Genomic DNA, 16,050 nt, shown 5'->3' with positions numbered 1-16,050 from the left:
CCCAAGATGCACAGTAGATAGATAGATAGATGCAGTGTGCTTGTTGTGGCAATTCCAGGTGTAGGGGTGGCAGAATAAACAACACACAGACAGGTTGCAGTTCCCAAAATCATGCTCTTTATTTTCTAGTCAAATAATAACGGTTTGCTGGCGGTGATCTGTCGGCCGGGCAGCGTCTCCGCTCTGTGGCCTTTTGCCTTGCGCTGCTACGGGGGACTGAGAGGAGGCTCCTCGGCTCCATTAAGTCCCCCCTCCCCAACAGGCGCACCGCGCCGTGATTCGCTAATCACGTAATCACTCTGATGGGTCTTTAGTGACAGGTGCGTCCGGCAGCGGACGCCCAAACATGGGCAGCGCCCAGCCATTGGGTCGCCACATAGCGCCCATCAATCACCAAGCCCAGGGGTGGCTTGGGGTTGCCACAGTACCCCCCCTCCAGCTCCGACCGTCGGGGAAGAGCGTCCGACGCCCAACAGGCATCCTTCCTGGAGAGGGCGTCTGCGTTGCCATGCGCCACCCCTGACCTGTGAATGACAGAAAAGTTAAATGATTGCAACTCCAGAAACCATCGAGTCACCCTGGCATTGGTCCCCTTTGTCTTGGCCATCCAGACGAGGGGGGCGTGATCCGTCACCAGCGTGAAACGCCTCCCCAGCAGATAATAACGGAGCGTCTCCAGTGCCCACTTAATTGCCAGACCTTCGCGCTCCACCGCAGAATAGTTGCGCTCGTGTGGCAGCAGCTTCCTGCTCACATATAAAATTGGATGTTCCTCACCCTCCAGTTGCTGGGAGAGGACCGCTCCCAGTCCCACCTCTGATGCATCTGTCTGTACCGTCATCTCCTTGTCGAAGTTCGGGGAGATCAGCACCGGTCCCGAACAGAGGGCAGTCTTGAGGTCCTCGAACGCCGCCTCCGCCTCCGGTGTCCACTTCACCGTGAACGGCCGCCGCGCCTGGGTCAGATCTGTGAGGGGAGCAGCGCGAGCAGCAAAGTTAGGGATAAACCTCCTATAATAGCTCGCTAGCCCATTAAATGTCCTGACCTGCTTCTTGGTTAAAGGGCGAGGCCACTCCCTTATCGCATCAATTTTCCTCTTCTGCGGTTTTACATTGCCCCGGCCTATTGTGAACCCCAGGTACTCTGCCTCTTCTAGTCCCAGCCTGCATTTCTTTGGGTTGGCGGTGAGACCCGCCTCCCGGAGGGCACCCAACACCGCTCTCACCTTTTGGAGGTGGGTGTCCCAATCTGACGAGTGGATGATAATGTCATCGAGATATGCGGCTGCATACTCCCGATGGGGCCGTAGTACTCTGTCCATCAGCCTCTGAAAGGTAGATGGCGCCCCATGCAGGCCAAACGGGAGAACTTTATAATGAAACAGCCCATCTGGGGTGGAGAAAGCCGTCTTCTCCCTCGAGGCGGGGGCCAGAGGGACTTGCCAATAACCCTTCGTTAAGTCTAGTGTCGTGATAAACCTGGCCAGGCCCAGTCTGTCAATGAGCTCATCCACTCTAGGCATGGGATAGGCGTCAAACTTTGAAATGTCATTAAGCTTCCTGAAATCATTGCAGAACCTGGTTGTTGGGTTTCGGCACTAAAACAATAGGACTGGACCACCCGCTATGAGACTCCTCAATCACTCCCATCTCCAGCATGACCCGCACTAGTTCTGACTGCCTCTCTTTTTGCCTCTGGGATACGATAGGGCTTCAGCTTTACCTTGTCTCCCGGGCTGGTAATGATGTGGTGCTGGGCCAATGTGGTGCGGCCCGGCGTGGCCGAAAACACGTCCCGGTTCTGTTGGACCAGCTCCCGAAGCTCCTGCCGTTGGGTCGGGGACAACTGTTCCCAGATGGGAACATCGGCCGCCTCTGCCACCTGCTGCGCAAAAGGGGGAAGAGGGGGGGGCGAGAGCAACACATCCCGGGCATGCCATTTCTTCAACAGGTTAACATGGTATAACTGTCGATGCTTCCTACGGTCGGGCTGGTGGACCTTGTAGTTGACGGGACCCACTTTCTCGATTATGTCGTAGGGTCCCTGCCATTTGGCTAGGAATTTGCACTCTGCTGTCGGTACCAGTACTAGGACCCGGTCCCCCACATTAAACTCCCGTGGCTGTGCGCCCCGGTCATAAATGCGTTTCTGTGCGTCTTGGGCCTGTTGCATATGCTCTCTCACCACCGGCCAGAGCGCCTTCATCCTGTCTCTCATTACCTGCACATGCTCTATGAGAGACCGGTGGGGCGACGGCTGTTCCTCCCAAATCTCCTTTGCGATGTCCAGGAGACCCCGCGGCTTGCGGGCGTAGAGCAGCTCAAATGGCGAGAAGCCAGTGGAAGCCTGTGGGACCTCACGCACAGAGAACATCAGAAAGGGCAACAACTGATCCCAATTCTTCCCATCCTTCTCCATCACCTTCCTTAGCATGCTTTTTAGGGTCTTGTTGAAGCGCTCGCACAGCCCATCCGTCTGGGGATGGTATATGGAGGTTCGCAGCTGTTCCACTTTCATCAGTTTGCACATTTCTTTCATGACCCGCGACATAAAGCACGAGCCCTGATCAGTGAGAATAGAGTCGGCAATTCCCACCCGACTAAACAAATGAAAGAGCTCCCGTGCCACAATTTTGGCCGTCACCGTGCGTAACGGGATGGCTTCGGGGTAACGGGTAGCATAATCTATGATTACCAGTATATACTGGTGGCCTCGGGACGATTTAACTAGAGGGCCCACCACGTCGAGGGCAATTCTTGAGAATGGGGTCTCAATGATGGGCAGCGGGATCAGAGGATTTTTATATTGTACCTTTGGTGCTGCGCGTTGACACTCTGGGCAGCTCCTGCAGTAGTCCTCTACCGCTCTCTTCATGCCCGGCCAATGGAAACGCGCCCTTATGCGCTCCATGGTTTTGTCCACGCCCAGGTGCGCTCCGAGGATATGTGAATGCGCTAGCTGGAGTACAGTGGGAATAAAGAATTTCGGCACCAGCAATAGATCTCTAACCTCATCATTCTTTTTTATGACTTGGTACAGCAATTGTCTTTTTATTGCAAAGTGAGGATATGACAGGTTACTCACCCCCTCCACCGGATTTCCATCTATGGTTTTGATATTCGCCCGGGCCTGCGTTAGGTTTGGGTCTTCCAGCTGGGCCGTTCCGAACTGACCCGCCAGGTCCCTCCCCACCTCGTCCGCCTGGGGGAACTCCGCAAATGGGTCCTCGTCACTGCTATCCGTCTCGGGGCCCGCTTGGGGCGCCGGCGCGTCGTCACCCACACCTGATGCCGTCTCAGTCTCACTCCCCGGTATATTCAGGGGTTCCGGCGCGTCGTCACCTACATCTGATGCCGTCTCAGTCTCACTCCCCGTTACGTTCAGAGCACACACCTTCGGCTGACGTAACCCTTTCTTCTTCCTCGGTTTACCCGCAGAGGGTGGGGTGCGCGGGGAGATGACGGCTGAGCACAGCTGGCGATACAGGGGGCAGTCTCGACCAATCAGCAGCGCTACCGGCAGGTTAGGTATGACGCCGGCTGTCATCGAGCAGACCCCCTTGGTGGTTGTCAAGGTGATCTGCGCTGTAGGATACAACTTTGTGTCCCCGTGCACACAGGACACTGACACTTGCGGAGCCTCTGCGTCGCAGTGTGCCAAATGGGGCTGAACCAGCGTTATGACACTACCCGAGTCCAGGAGCGCTACGGCATCTTTGTCGTTGACGCGCACGGGTAAAAGTGTCGCCGATGTTTCCTTATGGGCCCAACAGGCTGCGCCATAATTGCACGTCTTTCCGCGGGGGTCTGAAGCTGCCGCCGATGGCATGGACACATCCCGGCCTCGGCAGTTCCACGAGAGATGCCCGGGCTCGCCGCAGTCATAGCAGCGTCTTTGGTCCTGGTCGAACAGCGGTCTTCTTCGGGGTAGTTCGGGATCACCTGCGTTCCCTACCCGGCCCCTTGGGCTGGGCTCGTCGGGACCCCTCCTTGTTCTCGGCCGCTCTGGCTTTTCCCCTCGCCCCCCTTTGAGTAACTCCCGCGTTACCTGGTGGGCCTCCACAATATTCACCAGCTGCTCCACGGAGCGGGGGTCCGCTTGACTCGCCTGCTTCTTCGTGTCATAGGGGAGGGCTCTGACAAAGCGGTCCATAACAATCCGTTCCAAGACCGTGGGCCCTCCGGGGTCAGTCATTAGCCAGGCTCGGCTTATGCGGACCAGGTCGTGCATCTGGGAGCGCGGGGAGGCCTGTGCGTCATACACCCAGTCATGGAACCGCTGCGCACGGGACTGCAGACTATGGCCGTAACGGGACAAAATTTCCTGATTTAGCCGAGTGTAGTTCTCGGCTTGCTCCGGTGGCAGGTCCTGGTAGGCCTTTTGCGCATTACCCGACAGGAAGGGGGCCAGCAGTCCCCCCCAGTCGTCTTCTGGCCAGCCCTCCCGGCCGGCGGTGCGCTCAAACGCTAGGAGATAGGCTTCTATATCCTCCTGCTCCGTCAGCTTGGGGATGAAGCGCCCGGGGTTAGGCCGCGTCCCGGCGGCCCCTTCCTCCCGCCGGTGAGAGGCCATCCGCTGGAGCTCCACGTGGATCATCCCCGTCTGTTTCCTCTGTTCTTGCAGGGCCTCTTCGTGCCGGGTCTGTTGTTCCATGCTCGCCTGTACGAGCTGCTGCACCAGCGCGTCCATGCTTTTTCCGATATTAAATATATATTTTTTCTTCTTTTTTTTTAATTTCTTTTATTCTACTTCGATAAAGTCTATTGTTGTTTATTCCGCACCCCTGATTGCCAGTAGACTATGCCCGCATTCTCCACCACTGTGGCAATTCCAGGTGTAGGGGTGGCAGAATAAACAACACACAGACAGGTTGCAGTTCCCAAAATCATGCTCTTTATTTTCTAGTCAAATAATAACGGTTTGCTGGCGGTGATCTGTCGGCCGGGCGGCGTCTCCGCTCTGTGGCCTTTTGCCTTGCGCTGCTACGGGGGACTGAGAGGAGGCTCCTCGGCTCCATTAAGTCCCCCCTCCCCAACAGGCGCACCGCGCCGTGATTCGCTAATCACGTAATCACTCTGATGGGTCTTTAGTGACAGGTGCGTCCGGCAGCGGACGCCCAAACATGGGCAGCGCCCAGCCATTGGGTCGCCACATAGCGCCCATCAATCACCAAGCCCAGGGGTGGCTTGGGGTTGCCACATTGTTTTGCAGTGAATGCGCGCCGCGGTAATAATATACCCAAGATGGTTTATCAGGTGACTTCCTACGTTTGGTCCGCGTTTGGTCCGATGAAGCGAACCGAGACCTACATTTTCAGGCGGACCAGAGTTTGCGTGTTTGGTCCGCGGACCGAGTTCGATGCGCATTCACACAAACCCGAAAAACCGGACTATCGAATTCTGGTCCGATAGTCCGGACCAAACAGCCCCTGTGTGAAAGCGACCTGAGTGATCACCAGCGGTGCGCATGGCAACATGGTCCAGGCAGCCTGGAGAGGGTTGCCAACAGCCAGAGGACTGCGGTGGTGATGGAAGCGCTTGCGGCTAGCGTGGCCCAAATAAAATGCACAATTCCCTGACACCCTTGTTTGAGTGTTACTGAAGTAATGTGTTTAGTTCTTGAGATTAAATTGTAAACTGTAATCTAATAATAGTGACAAAAAAGTAAAATTCATGTTTAAAGGCTTTATTCATCCTACATCCGTGCAATTAATCGCTGTCGGACTTGCACAGCACGTCTGTTGTCCGGGCAAGATGAGCAGTGGAATGTTTCTTCACTGGCTCTTACGATGTATACAATAAGCAATGTAAAAAAATATATATAATAATAAAAACAGAGAAGATGGCAAATATATAGCCTATGAAAGGAATGGGGTGTGCTGAGAGCAGAATGTAGATGTGTTATTTATTTATTCACTGTCATTTGCAGTGTTGGTGTAATGCTTTTATTTATTTTTGGACATCACGATGCCTCGTTGAGGCATGACTGTAAATGTAAAGCGTAATTTTTTATGAGACAAAGATTGTCGTATTTATTATTATTATAATTATTTAATTCCAAGGATGTCTGTAGAAACTACGTGAACGCAATAACCATGAATGCAGCGCACACCAGTCTATCAGACTTACGACTGCTCTTCCGCGCTCGTAAATCCTGCTCGTAGCTATGAGTAAATCCCAGAGAAGGAACCGTTCATGAATGCCAAAATCGGCCCGAAAAGGTCGTAGGTGGAGCTACGATGAAATTTGCTTGTACCATTTCTCGTAAGTCCGTTTTGTGCATGAGGTCCAGTGACATCATATCCTGTGTGTTGGTAACATGTTAACACAGATCGTTTTCTATCCTGCTTCTGACTTCAGGACAAACTGAGCCAGGTGGACACTAAGGTCAAAACCCCCCCTAAACAGATGGTCTGGTAAGAACACACCTGTCTGTCTTGTCTTTTTATGCTAGTAGTAAACTAGTACATTTGTATATTCCTGCCTTCTTTGCCTTTTCTCACCCTATTCTTTCTTTCCACTGTGTGCATGTGTGTGTGTGTGTGTGCGTTCTAGGTGTCGAAGGCCAAAGAGTCGGCAGCCTTCCGTAGTGGTCATGTGGGACCGGCTCCTCCTGGTGGCCGGAGACTGTAACGACACCATCCAGTATCCTTAGCAGTTTCAGGGCCAGCTGATAACTTCTTCTAATTAATTCTGCACCCGGTAGTTTTGAGAACAAGGTCAGTTTATTTAGTACATACTATATTATTGGACCTTAACCACAGTGCTGGTAGTATGTACTGTATATTATTGGACCTTAACCACAGCGGTAGTGTTGTATATTATTGGACCATAGGGTTGTATATGTTATGTAGTATATTATTGGACCATAGGGTTACTTATGTTGTATATTATTGGACCTTAGGGTTATGTTGTATATGTTATGTAGTAGGGCTGTCTTAAATACTTCGAAGCTTCGTTCGATGGCACGAGCTTCAAACATAAAAAAAAAGCGAAGTAAAAAAAAAAAAATCCAAAATCTTGCGCCTCCATTCCAATGAAACAAAAGTAAGCGGCGCCTTCCCGCCTCCATTCCAATGAAATGAAAGTAAGCGGCGCCTCGACTCCACCTCTCTACAACAAGCACGTGGAGATTATCTGTGTTGAAAACAACAAGGACATGTGCCAGAAGAAAATGGCATATCACAACTAGTGCTGTCAGGCGATTAAAAAAATTAATCTAATTAATTACAGGATTTGTAATTAATTAATCGCATTTTAATCGCATTACCATTTTATGCCTCATATTCTATATTCTATAATCATATTTCAAATTGCATGTGTCCGGATGGCAGAATTCAGTACTGTATCTACAAAACCTTCTGTTTAATCATCTTCCATCTATTAATTTGCTTAGATTTTTCAGGTCTGGTCAATTTGAGCATGGTGTTATTCACAGTCAAAGATAAAAAAAAATGTATTGATATTCTCATTTGGTTCATTACAATTTACTCAAAATAAAATGTTCATTCAATCAATCACCGCGCAGATTGATTGAATGAAAATGTTATTAACAGATTGCAGAATGGGTACAATACAGTACGGCTCAATACACACAATTGTTAAGGGAATGCAGACCAGAGAAAGACTTTCGTCTTGTTTACATTTTCAATTCATAATGAATTGTAAGTAAGGGTGCAACTTGCACCGTGCAATCCATTCTTTGTGGATCTAGCCCACAGTATTTCTGACACTGGGAATACATTCCCTGAGAATCATAGATGTCCCTAGAATCAGATACCAAGAACATGCAAATGGACCATATTAAAAAAAAATCTGTAAATGTGTATTCTACATGCTTATGGAATGAATGAGATACAAAAAAAATATTATTATTAAAAAAAAAAATTGTAATTAATTTTGAGTTAATTTTCATAACGTGATTATTTGCTGTGTAATTAATTAACGCGATAAACTGACAGCCCTAATCACAACTCTACAACAACTTTGTCAAATCACCTTAAAAAACGTAAGTATCGTTGTACACGACGGCGACGCCACACAAAACATTAATAAGGCTATGCCTATGGCTATGCTGCTATGACTAATGTAATACCAAGTTAGCTAATTTAATTGTAATCATCTGCTTTTGTAGGTACATTGTCTGATATAATTATAAATTAAATATAATATAATTGTTTGCTTGATAGACGAAGGTTGCAACATAATTATGTAATGTCATGTCGTTGGCTGTGAGAGCAGCCCCACTGCACCCAGGCAGCGCAGCCGAGTGAAACCTTGTCGAAAGGGGCTACTTAATTAATTAATCCAATCCACTTTATTTATAGAGCACATTTAAAAACAACAACGTTTACCAAAGTGCTGTACAAGTCCCACAACATACGATACAAATAAATATATATATATATTTTTTTAAGCTTTGAATTAAAATCGAAGCTCGGCCCCGAAGCTTCGATTGCCAAAAAAAGCTTTGAAGGTCAGCCCTATTATGTAGTATATTATTGGACCTTAGGGTTATGTTGTATATTATTGGACCATAGGGTTATGTTGTATATGTTATGTAGTATATTATTGGACCTTAGCCCCAGTGCCGGTACCCTCTGGACGAGGAGAGTGTTTGTGTCGGGGAGCTGGATGGCGTCCGCATCATCGGAGGCTCCAGACACGAGTTCCTGCAGGAGGTGCCTCTTGCCTGTGAAGACATCTTCAAGATCGCCTCCATGGCTCCAGGAGCCCTGCTGCTAGAGGCCCACAGGGAGTACGAGGTCTGTCTGTCTGTCTGTCTGTCTGTCTGTCTGTCTGTCTGTCTGTCTGTCTGTCTGTCTGTCTGTCTGTCTGTCTGTCTGTCTGTCTGTCTGTCTGTCTGTCTGTCTGTCTGTCTGTCTGTCTGTCTGTCTGTCTGTCTGCCTGTCTGTCTGTCTGCATGTCTGTCTGTCTGTCTGTCTGCTGCTAGAGGCCCACAGGGAGTACGAGGTCTGTCTGTCTGCCTGTCTGCCTGTCTGCCTGTCTGCCTGTCTGTCTGTCTGTCTGTCTGTCTGTCTGCTGCTAGAGGCCCCACAGGGAGTACGAGGTCTCTCTGCCTGTCTGTCTGTCTGTCTGTCTGTCTGCTGCTAGAGGCCCCACAGGGAGTACGAGGTCTCTGTCTGTCTGTCTGCTTGTCTGTCTGTCTGTCTGCCTGTCTGTCTGTCTGTCTGTCTGCTGCTAGAGGCCCACAGGGAGTACGAGGTCTCTCTGTCTGCCTGTCTGTCTGTCTGTCTGTCTGTCTGTCTGTCTGTCTGTCTGCTGCTAGAGGCCCACAGGGAGTACGAGGTCTGTCTGCCTCTGTCTGTCTGTCTGTCTGTCTGTGTGTGTTCAGAAGTCCAGCCTCTGTGTGTGTGTGTGTGTGTGTGTGTGTGTGTGTGTGTGTGTGTGTGTGTGTGTGTGTGTGTGTGTGTGTGTGTGTGTGTGAGAAGGCTGATGTGTGTGTGTTAGGGCTGGGCGATATGGCCTAAATATGATATCACGATATTTTCTGACCTTTCGGCGATAACGATACACATCACAATGTTTTTCTTTTTTTCCCCAAACAATTCATACTGAAGACAGTATTTGAGTTTGCAAGCTAACATTAAAGACAAAATAAAATACCCATGCATTTAGCATTTTTATATTATATATTAGATTTAGATTATTAGATTATATATTGCATATATTTAGCAATGAGATATTATATGATTTAGATATGAAATATGATCAATTGAAAATGGGGGACCCTGATGTAAACAAGACGAAAGTCTTTCTCTGGTCTGCATCCCCTTAACACTTTGACTGCCATGAAACGTGTTTTGACGTCATTGCTGGCCATGCTCAAGTTGCCGGGGGACGCTGTACAGCGTCCTTATATCAATATTTCAAAAATCTGCGATCGGATTCATATGTCCCCTCCGCTGGCCTGAGATCCACCAGCAGGACCCACTGAGCTCTCTGGCGGTTCAGGAGCGCCATCTGGTGGCCGATCGGCGCAATCGCTTTAACAGGAAGTGGCATAGAGGTTGTGCTACGTCCGTAGTACTTCCGGGTGCTCGCTATAGGTCCCGCGACTCTGGCTCGTCACGCTACACAGTGATCGATTGCCAATAACTCGATAAACAACATGATTTGGACGTATATACCATTATACAAGCTGGAGATGGACCGGGTAAATTTACATCCCATAATGATAAGATTTCAACTCTACGATGATCGCCCAACGGCGCGCGGAGACTGGGGTGAGTTTCAGCGTGTAACGTTACCGTCTTCGATACTAACTGCTATTATCAACATTTGACCCACATTAGATGATTGGTATAACGCTGCCCACGGAATTATAAACGGCCCCTAGCCCATCCGGTCAACATCAGATGACGTGTAGTAACTTCTAGAAGTACGTCTAGTTGTAATTTTTTATATCGCGCTGATTGCCATAAAACTGTATTGCATCATCAATATAATGTATTTGGGGCTATAGATCACGTTCTGGAGAAAGCTGCAGAAAGAGATGAAAACATACTTATACATTAGACCATACTTTACTATGAATATGTGAATGAAAAAGTTTAACGTTGCTACACAATGAACAATACATATAGGACTTTGAATGGGCCCTAATAATGGCAATGTAGCAATAGAATTTAAAAAAGTTATAGCCCTGCAAAGAAGGGGACTTTCTCCATAGACAAATAGCGCTGGCAATCTATGGTATATCATGAATTTAACCTTAGGCAACCAAAGTGTTAACAATTCTGCAATCTGTTAATAAAGTTTTCATTCATTCATTCATTCTGACGGCAACAAATAATTTTGATTGACAGTCGAGTCTGCCAATTACGTCACACCGCTTGCACCCGCCCTGCTGTTCTTAGCACCAATCGGCAAGCGTGTATTCGTTTTTTACATCCCGAATGTCTTCCATTGATTTTGACGAGGCTAACAACAAAGCTACTAACGTTAGCTCCTCGTGGCTGACTACCAGCGCTCCGCAGGATGACTAAACGAGGCATAATGATTTTACTGCAACGAATGTTATAATAAAAGCCTTTCCATACATCTGTCTGATTGAAAACAGACCGCAGAATGGGCACAACTCAGCACGGGCTGAGATATGAACGAGTAATGCTTGCTATCTATCTAGGCCGTCCTCGGACGTTGCTATGTTCGGGTAAATACGCTGATGTTATTGAACGTGTAACTATATAACGTTAATGCCACAAAACGAATGCCTTTGTTAATCATAAGTAGTAACTTTGATGCAGTAGTGTGTGTGTGGGGGCGGCGTTGTTCAAAAGTTTGAACGTGTGTACCAATTTGACGCGACACAATCCTCTTGGGCAAAACATCACGATATCCACGATACGTTTAAAAAGTGTATCGTTAATGAACTGTACCCGATATTTATATAATAATAATAATAATGGCTTGGATTTATATAGCGCTCTTCATGACACCCAGAGCGCTTCACAGAGTCCATTATTCGTTCAGTCACAGTCATACCGGTGGTGGTAAGCTACAATTGCAGCCAAAGCTGCCCTGAGGCAGACTCACGGAAGCGTGGCGAATAATCATCGCCTACGGCCCCTCCAACCACCACCAACATTCATTCACATGCATACACATTCATACGAGGCAAGTAGGTTAAGTGTCTTGCCCAAGGACACAACGGCAATGGGATGGACATGGGCTTGAGCGGGATTCGAACCACCAACCCTTCGATCATTGGACGACCCGCTCTACCCGCTGATGTGTGTGTGTTTCAGAAGTCCAGCCAGAAGGCTGATGTGTGTGTGTGTGTTTAAGAAGGCTGATGTGTGTGTGTGTGTGTGTGTTTCAGAAGTCCAGCCAGAAGGCTGATGTGTGTGTGTGTGTGTTTAAGAAGGCTGATGTGTGTGTGTGTGTGTGTTTCAGAAGTCCAGCCAGAAGGCTGATGTGTGTGTGTGTGTTTAAGAAGGCTGATGTGTGTGTGTGTTTCAGAAGTCCAGCCAGAAGGCTGATGAGTGCATGCGTGTGTGTGTGTGTTTTTTTTTTTTTTTTTTTTTTTTAGAAAGCTGATTAGTGTGTGTGTGTGTGTGTGTTTCAGAAGTCCAGCCAGAAGGCTGATGAGTACCTCAGGGAGATCAAGGAGCAGAGTGTTCTGGGTGAAGCTGTCAGACAGTGTGTGGAGGCAGCAGGATACGAACTGGACCCTGACACACAGAAGACTCTATTGAGGGTAAGAAAGAATATACATGTTATATATATATATTATATATAGCTATTAGGGGTGGAACGGTTCACAAAATCCACGGTTCGGTTCGTGTCACAGTTTTCGGTTTGGTTCGGTATACGTTGTTTATTATTTAAAACAATTTTAACACTCCAAAAATACCATACATCAGCATAAGATATATAACCTAAAAAGAATCCAACTTTTCAGTTATTCTCAAGGACGTAGTCCGTGACCGGTTAGAGCTAGGAGAGATGTTGGTACAGCAAGAGGGGAGGCATTGCTGATTTATTTTTGTAAAAAAAAAAGTTTACAGCGGTTTGCCTTAAATAATGTTTGGCACACAAAGACCAAACTGACTGAAAAATATAGGGTACATTTGTCAAAGTATTAACTTAGTGCAAACAAACAAAATAATTAAACCTTTCTTTTTTTCTTTTTTTTTTATTGATCTTTTTCCCCCTCCATTTTCCTCCGATTTTCTCCCATCCCAATTTTAGTCGTATGCCAATTCCCAGTCCCTTCCTGGTCGCTCCGCACTTACCCCCCACAGTCAGATCATCTGGGAGAGTGGAGGCTACCACGTGCTTCCTCCGACACACGTCCAGCCAATCACCGCTGCTTTTCACCTGGCAGCGCGGATTCTCATTGAGAGGGCGTAGCGTGTGGGAGGATCACACTATCCCCCTCAGGTCCTATCCGCGCTTAGCAGGCGCCCCGACCGAACTGTAGGAGTCGCTGTTTACAACGACCCGGACCCACCCCGCCAGCTTCTCCCACCCTCTAATACAGCCAATTGTATTAGTGTGAACGGCCAGCCAAGCTGGTGACAACCCCGGAGCTGTGAATAATTAAACCTTTCTATTTTTGTGGCCACATTATAGACAAAGGCCATCAACATAAAGTATGCATATGCTCAACCAGCACTAGACTTTTTTTTTTTATTTAATTTTTTTAAATAAACACAAAAAATTTCAACAATGTTTAAATTCCCTGATTGTCAGTTCTTAACACATTCCCTGCCACACACTTTCAGCATCTTATACCATTCTCTGCCAGTACTGTAAGTCTATGGAGATGTTCACCTTCTTTGCAGGGCTATAACTTTTTAAATTGTATTGCTAAATTGACATTACTATGGCCCATTCAACATCAATTATCTATCGTTCAGGATGTAGGAACGTTTTACTTTTTCATTCACACATTCATACGAAAATACCGTCTAGAATATAAATATGTTTTTATCGTTTTCTGCAGTAATTCCTAGAACGTGAGATATAGGCATAAATGCATATATAGATTATATATATATATTGAAATTCTTTATTTGGAATTACCCATTGAGATGAACCATCTCGTTTTCAAGGGGGTCCACAGCTTACAGAATACATAAATGATTATGTATTAAACATAACAAAACAAAAGAAGCAAACAAAAACCAAACACAAAACAAGATAAAATTAATAATAAACAGGTTCAAACAACATCAAACAAGAGGAACATAAGACAACCAAACAACAAAACACAGCACATATTCAAGTGATTGCTTCAAAGATCTGTTATACTATTATTGGTGGAAACATGAACAAGTAATCTCAAGATGAGAGGACAACACAGTTTTAAACAGTTGTGAGGATGTTATAGCTCGAATATGAACTGGGAGATTATTCCAGTCAGATGGACCTTTGAACATGAATGCTTTTTTGCCAACTGAGGTAGTAACATTTGTTGGAACTTTAAAAAATAGCTGTGCACAGTGTCTCAGTTGATGTATAGAGGTGAAAGGGTCCATATACTGTTTGAGATATTGCGGATAATTGAAGTGAATACATTTAAAAATGAACTGTAACCAGTGCTGCTGTCGTCTTACTGTGGGAGCTGGCAAATTAAGATTTTCATACATGGTGCAGTGGTGTGTCAAATATGGGCAGATGCCGTTTGTTGCCGATCCACGCTATATTAAAAATGTCAACTGTACATGGTCCTAAACGTTATGACTGATCATGCGCGGATGAACGGAGGGGGGGCGGGGGTCGTTTATAATTCCGTGATCGTCGTTAAATGCTTTATGTAGTATGCGTGATATATAGATCAGAGCAGTTTGTATGGATAATAATAAACAAACAGGCTGAAAGTAACGTCAGCCTCCTCTTACCGTTGGGCGATGAGACTGGAGCAAAAAGATCCCAGTTATTTGATGGGGATCGAGTCGATCCATTTCCGGTTTGTATAATAATAGTACACGCCCAAATCATGTTGATTATTGAGTTATGGCAGCGATCCATATCCACGGTGTGTGGCTAGAGTCCTGCAACGATATGCGAGTGGCCGGACGCATTTAGGAGACGCACCGATATCCAACCGGCCATTTCCGGTTTGGCAACTCGCCGATCATCCACCAGGTGGCAGTATTGAAGCGTTGCAGAGTTGTGCCGAGTCCCACAGCATCAGACCAGGCTCCGTGAGGGACATATGAATACCATGGCGAAAAAATTAAATATGATCAAAATAACGTTGTACGCCGTGGATTGGCAGAATTAGCATGAACTTGAAACACGTCATACGACGTTTCCGGCGTGGGATGTGTTAAGAAGCTGCATGAAGCGATATATAAACGAACAGCAAATAAATGTGAAGTTATCTTTGAACCTTTGTTGTCAAGCCTCGTCAATATACCCCCCCCCCCTTCCCCACTAATGGAACTGGTGTCGTGGAGTCACTTCGCTGTGAGCGTTTCCGCGGTTAACGGCTAATGTTAGTTAGCTTAGCTAGCGGCTAACTTAGTTACCACCTCTCTGTCTCTGGGTGTGTGTGTGTGCGTGCGTGTATGTGCATATTTTTTTCGCATCCCCTGAACCGAACAATACACATGCCCCGAACCGTGGAGGTCGTACCGAACGGTGTACGGTTCGAATGCGTACCGTTCCACCCCTAATAGCTATAGGAGGCGTTAGGGGTCAAAAGGGGAAATGTTTTAAATTGAATCCACAAAGATATTATGTGTTAATATTGACAGCTCTAATGTGTATATATACACGCACAAGAATACATACATTGGAAGCATGATACAAGCAATGACCCAGTGCTTTCTCTCTCTCTGTCTCTCTCTCCCCCCCCCCCTCTCTCTCTCTCTCTCTCTCTCTCTCTCTCCCTCCCTCCCTCCAGGCTGCCTCCTTTGGGAAGTGTTTCCTCAGCAGTTTCCCTGCAGATCAGTTTGTTCTGATGTGTCGAGACCTGAGGGTCCTCAACGCCGTGCGCGACTACACCGTGGGCCTCCCGCTCACGCACACACAGTATCCTGATGCACACGCACACACACACATACACAGTATCCTGATGCACTCGCACACACACACAGTATCCTGATGCACACGCACACACACACACACACAGTATCCTGATGCACACGCACACACACACAGTATCCTGATGCACACGCACACACACACACACACAGTATCCTGATGCACACGCACACACACACACAGTATCCTGATGCGCACGCACACACACACACACACAGTATCCTGATGCACACACACACACACACACACACACACACACACACACACACACACACACACACACACACACACACACACACACACAGTATCCTGATGCACACACACACACACACACACACACACACACACACACACACACACACACACACACACACACACACACACACACACACACACACACACACACACACATAGTATCCTGATGCACACACACACAGTATCCTGATGCACACACACACACACACACCTGATCAGGGCTCTACAGTGCGACCAAATTGCTCGCATACCGGTATGCCCCTAAAAATATGTG

At 47.3% G+C, this 16,050-nt stretch overlaps 1 protein-coding gene across 2 annotated transcripts in view; it reads left to right on the top strand.

Moving 5' to 3' along the window:
- vps16 (VPS16 core subunit of CORVET and HOPS complexes) overlaps positions 1 to 16,050 on the top strand; it is an 89,091-nt gene that overhangs the window by 35,920 nt on the left and 37,121 nt on the right. For both annotated transcript variants that reach the window (XM_084320102.1, XM_084320103.1), the window contains 5 exons: positions 6,360 to 6,415; positions 6,555 to 6,647; positions 8,596 to 8,764; positions 12,091 to 12,222; positions 15,382 to 15,509. In XM_084320102.1, coding sequence (XP_084176228.1) covers positions 6,360 to 6,415; positions 6,555 to 6,647; positions 8,596 to 8,764; positions 12,091 to 12,222; positions 15,382 to 15,509 — 578 coding nt within the window. The remainder of the gene's footprint in view (positions 1 to 6,359; positions 6,416 to 6,554; positions 6,648 to 8,595; positions 8,765 to 12,090; positions 12,223 to 15,381; positions 15,510 to 16,050) is intronic.

The sequence above is a fragment of the Notolepis coatsorum genome (genome assembly GCF_963971535.1).
Source record: "Notolepis coatsorum genome assembly, chromosome: 1".
Lineage (NCBI taxonomy): Eukaryota > Metazoa > Chordata > Actinopteri > Aulopiformes > Paralepididae > Notolepis > Notolepis coatsorum.
The sequence above is the reverse complement of the archived record's forward strand: the minus strand, read 5'-3'. Positions and strand labels throughout refer to the sequence as shown.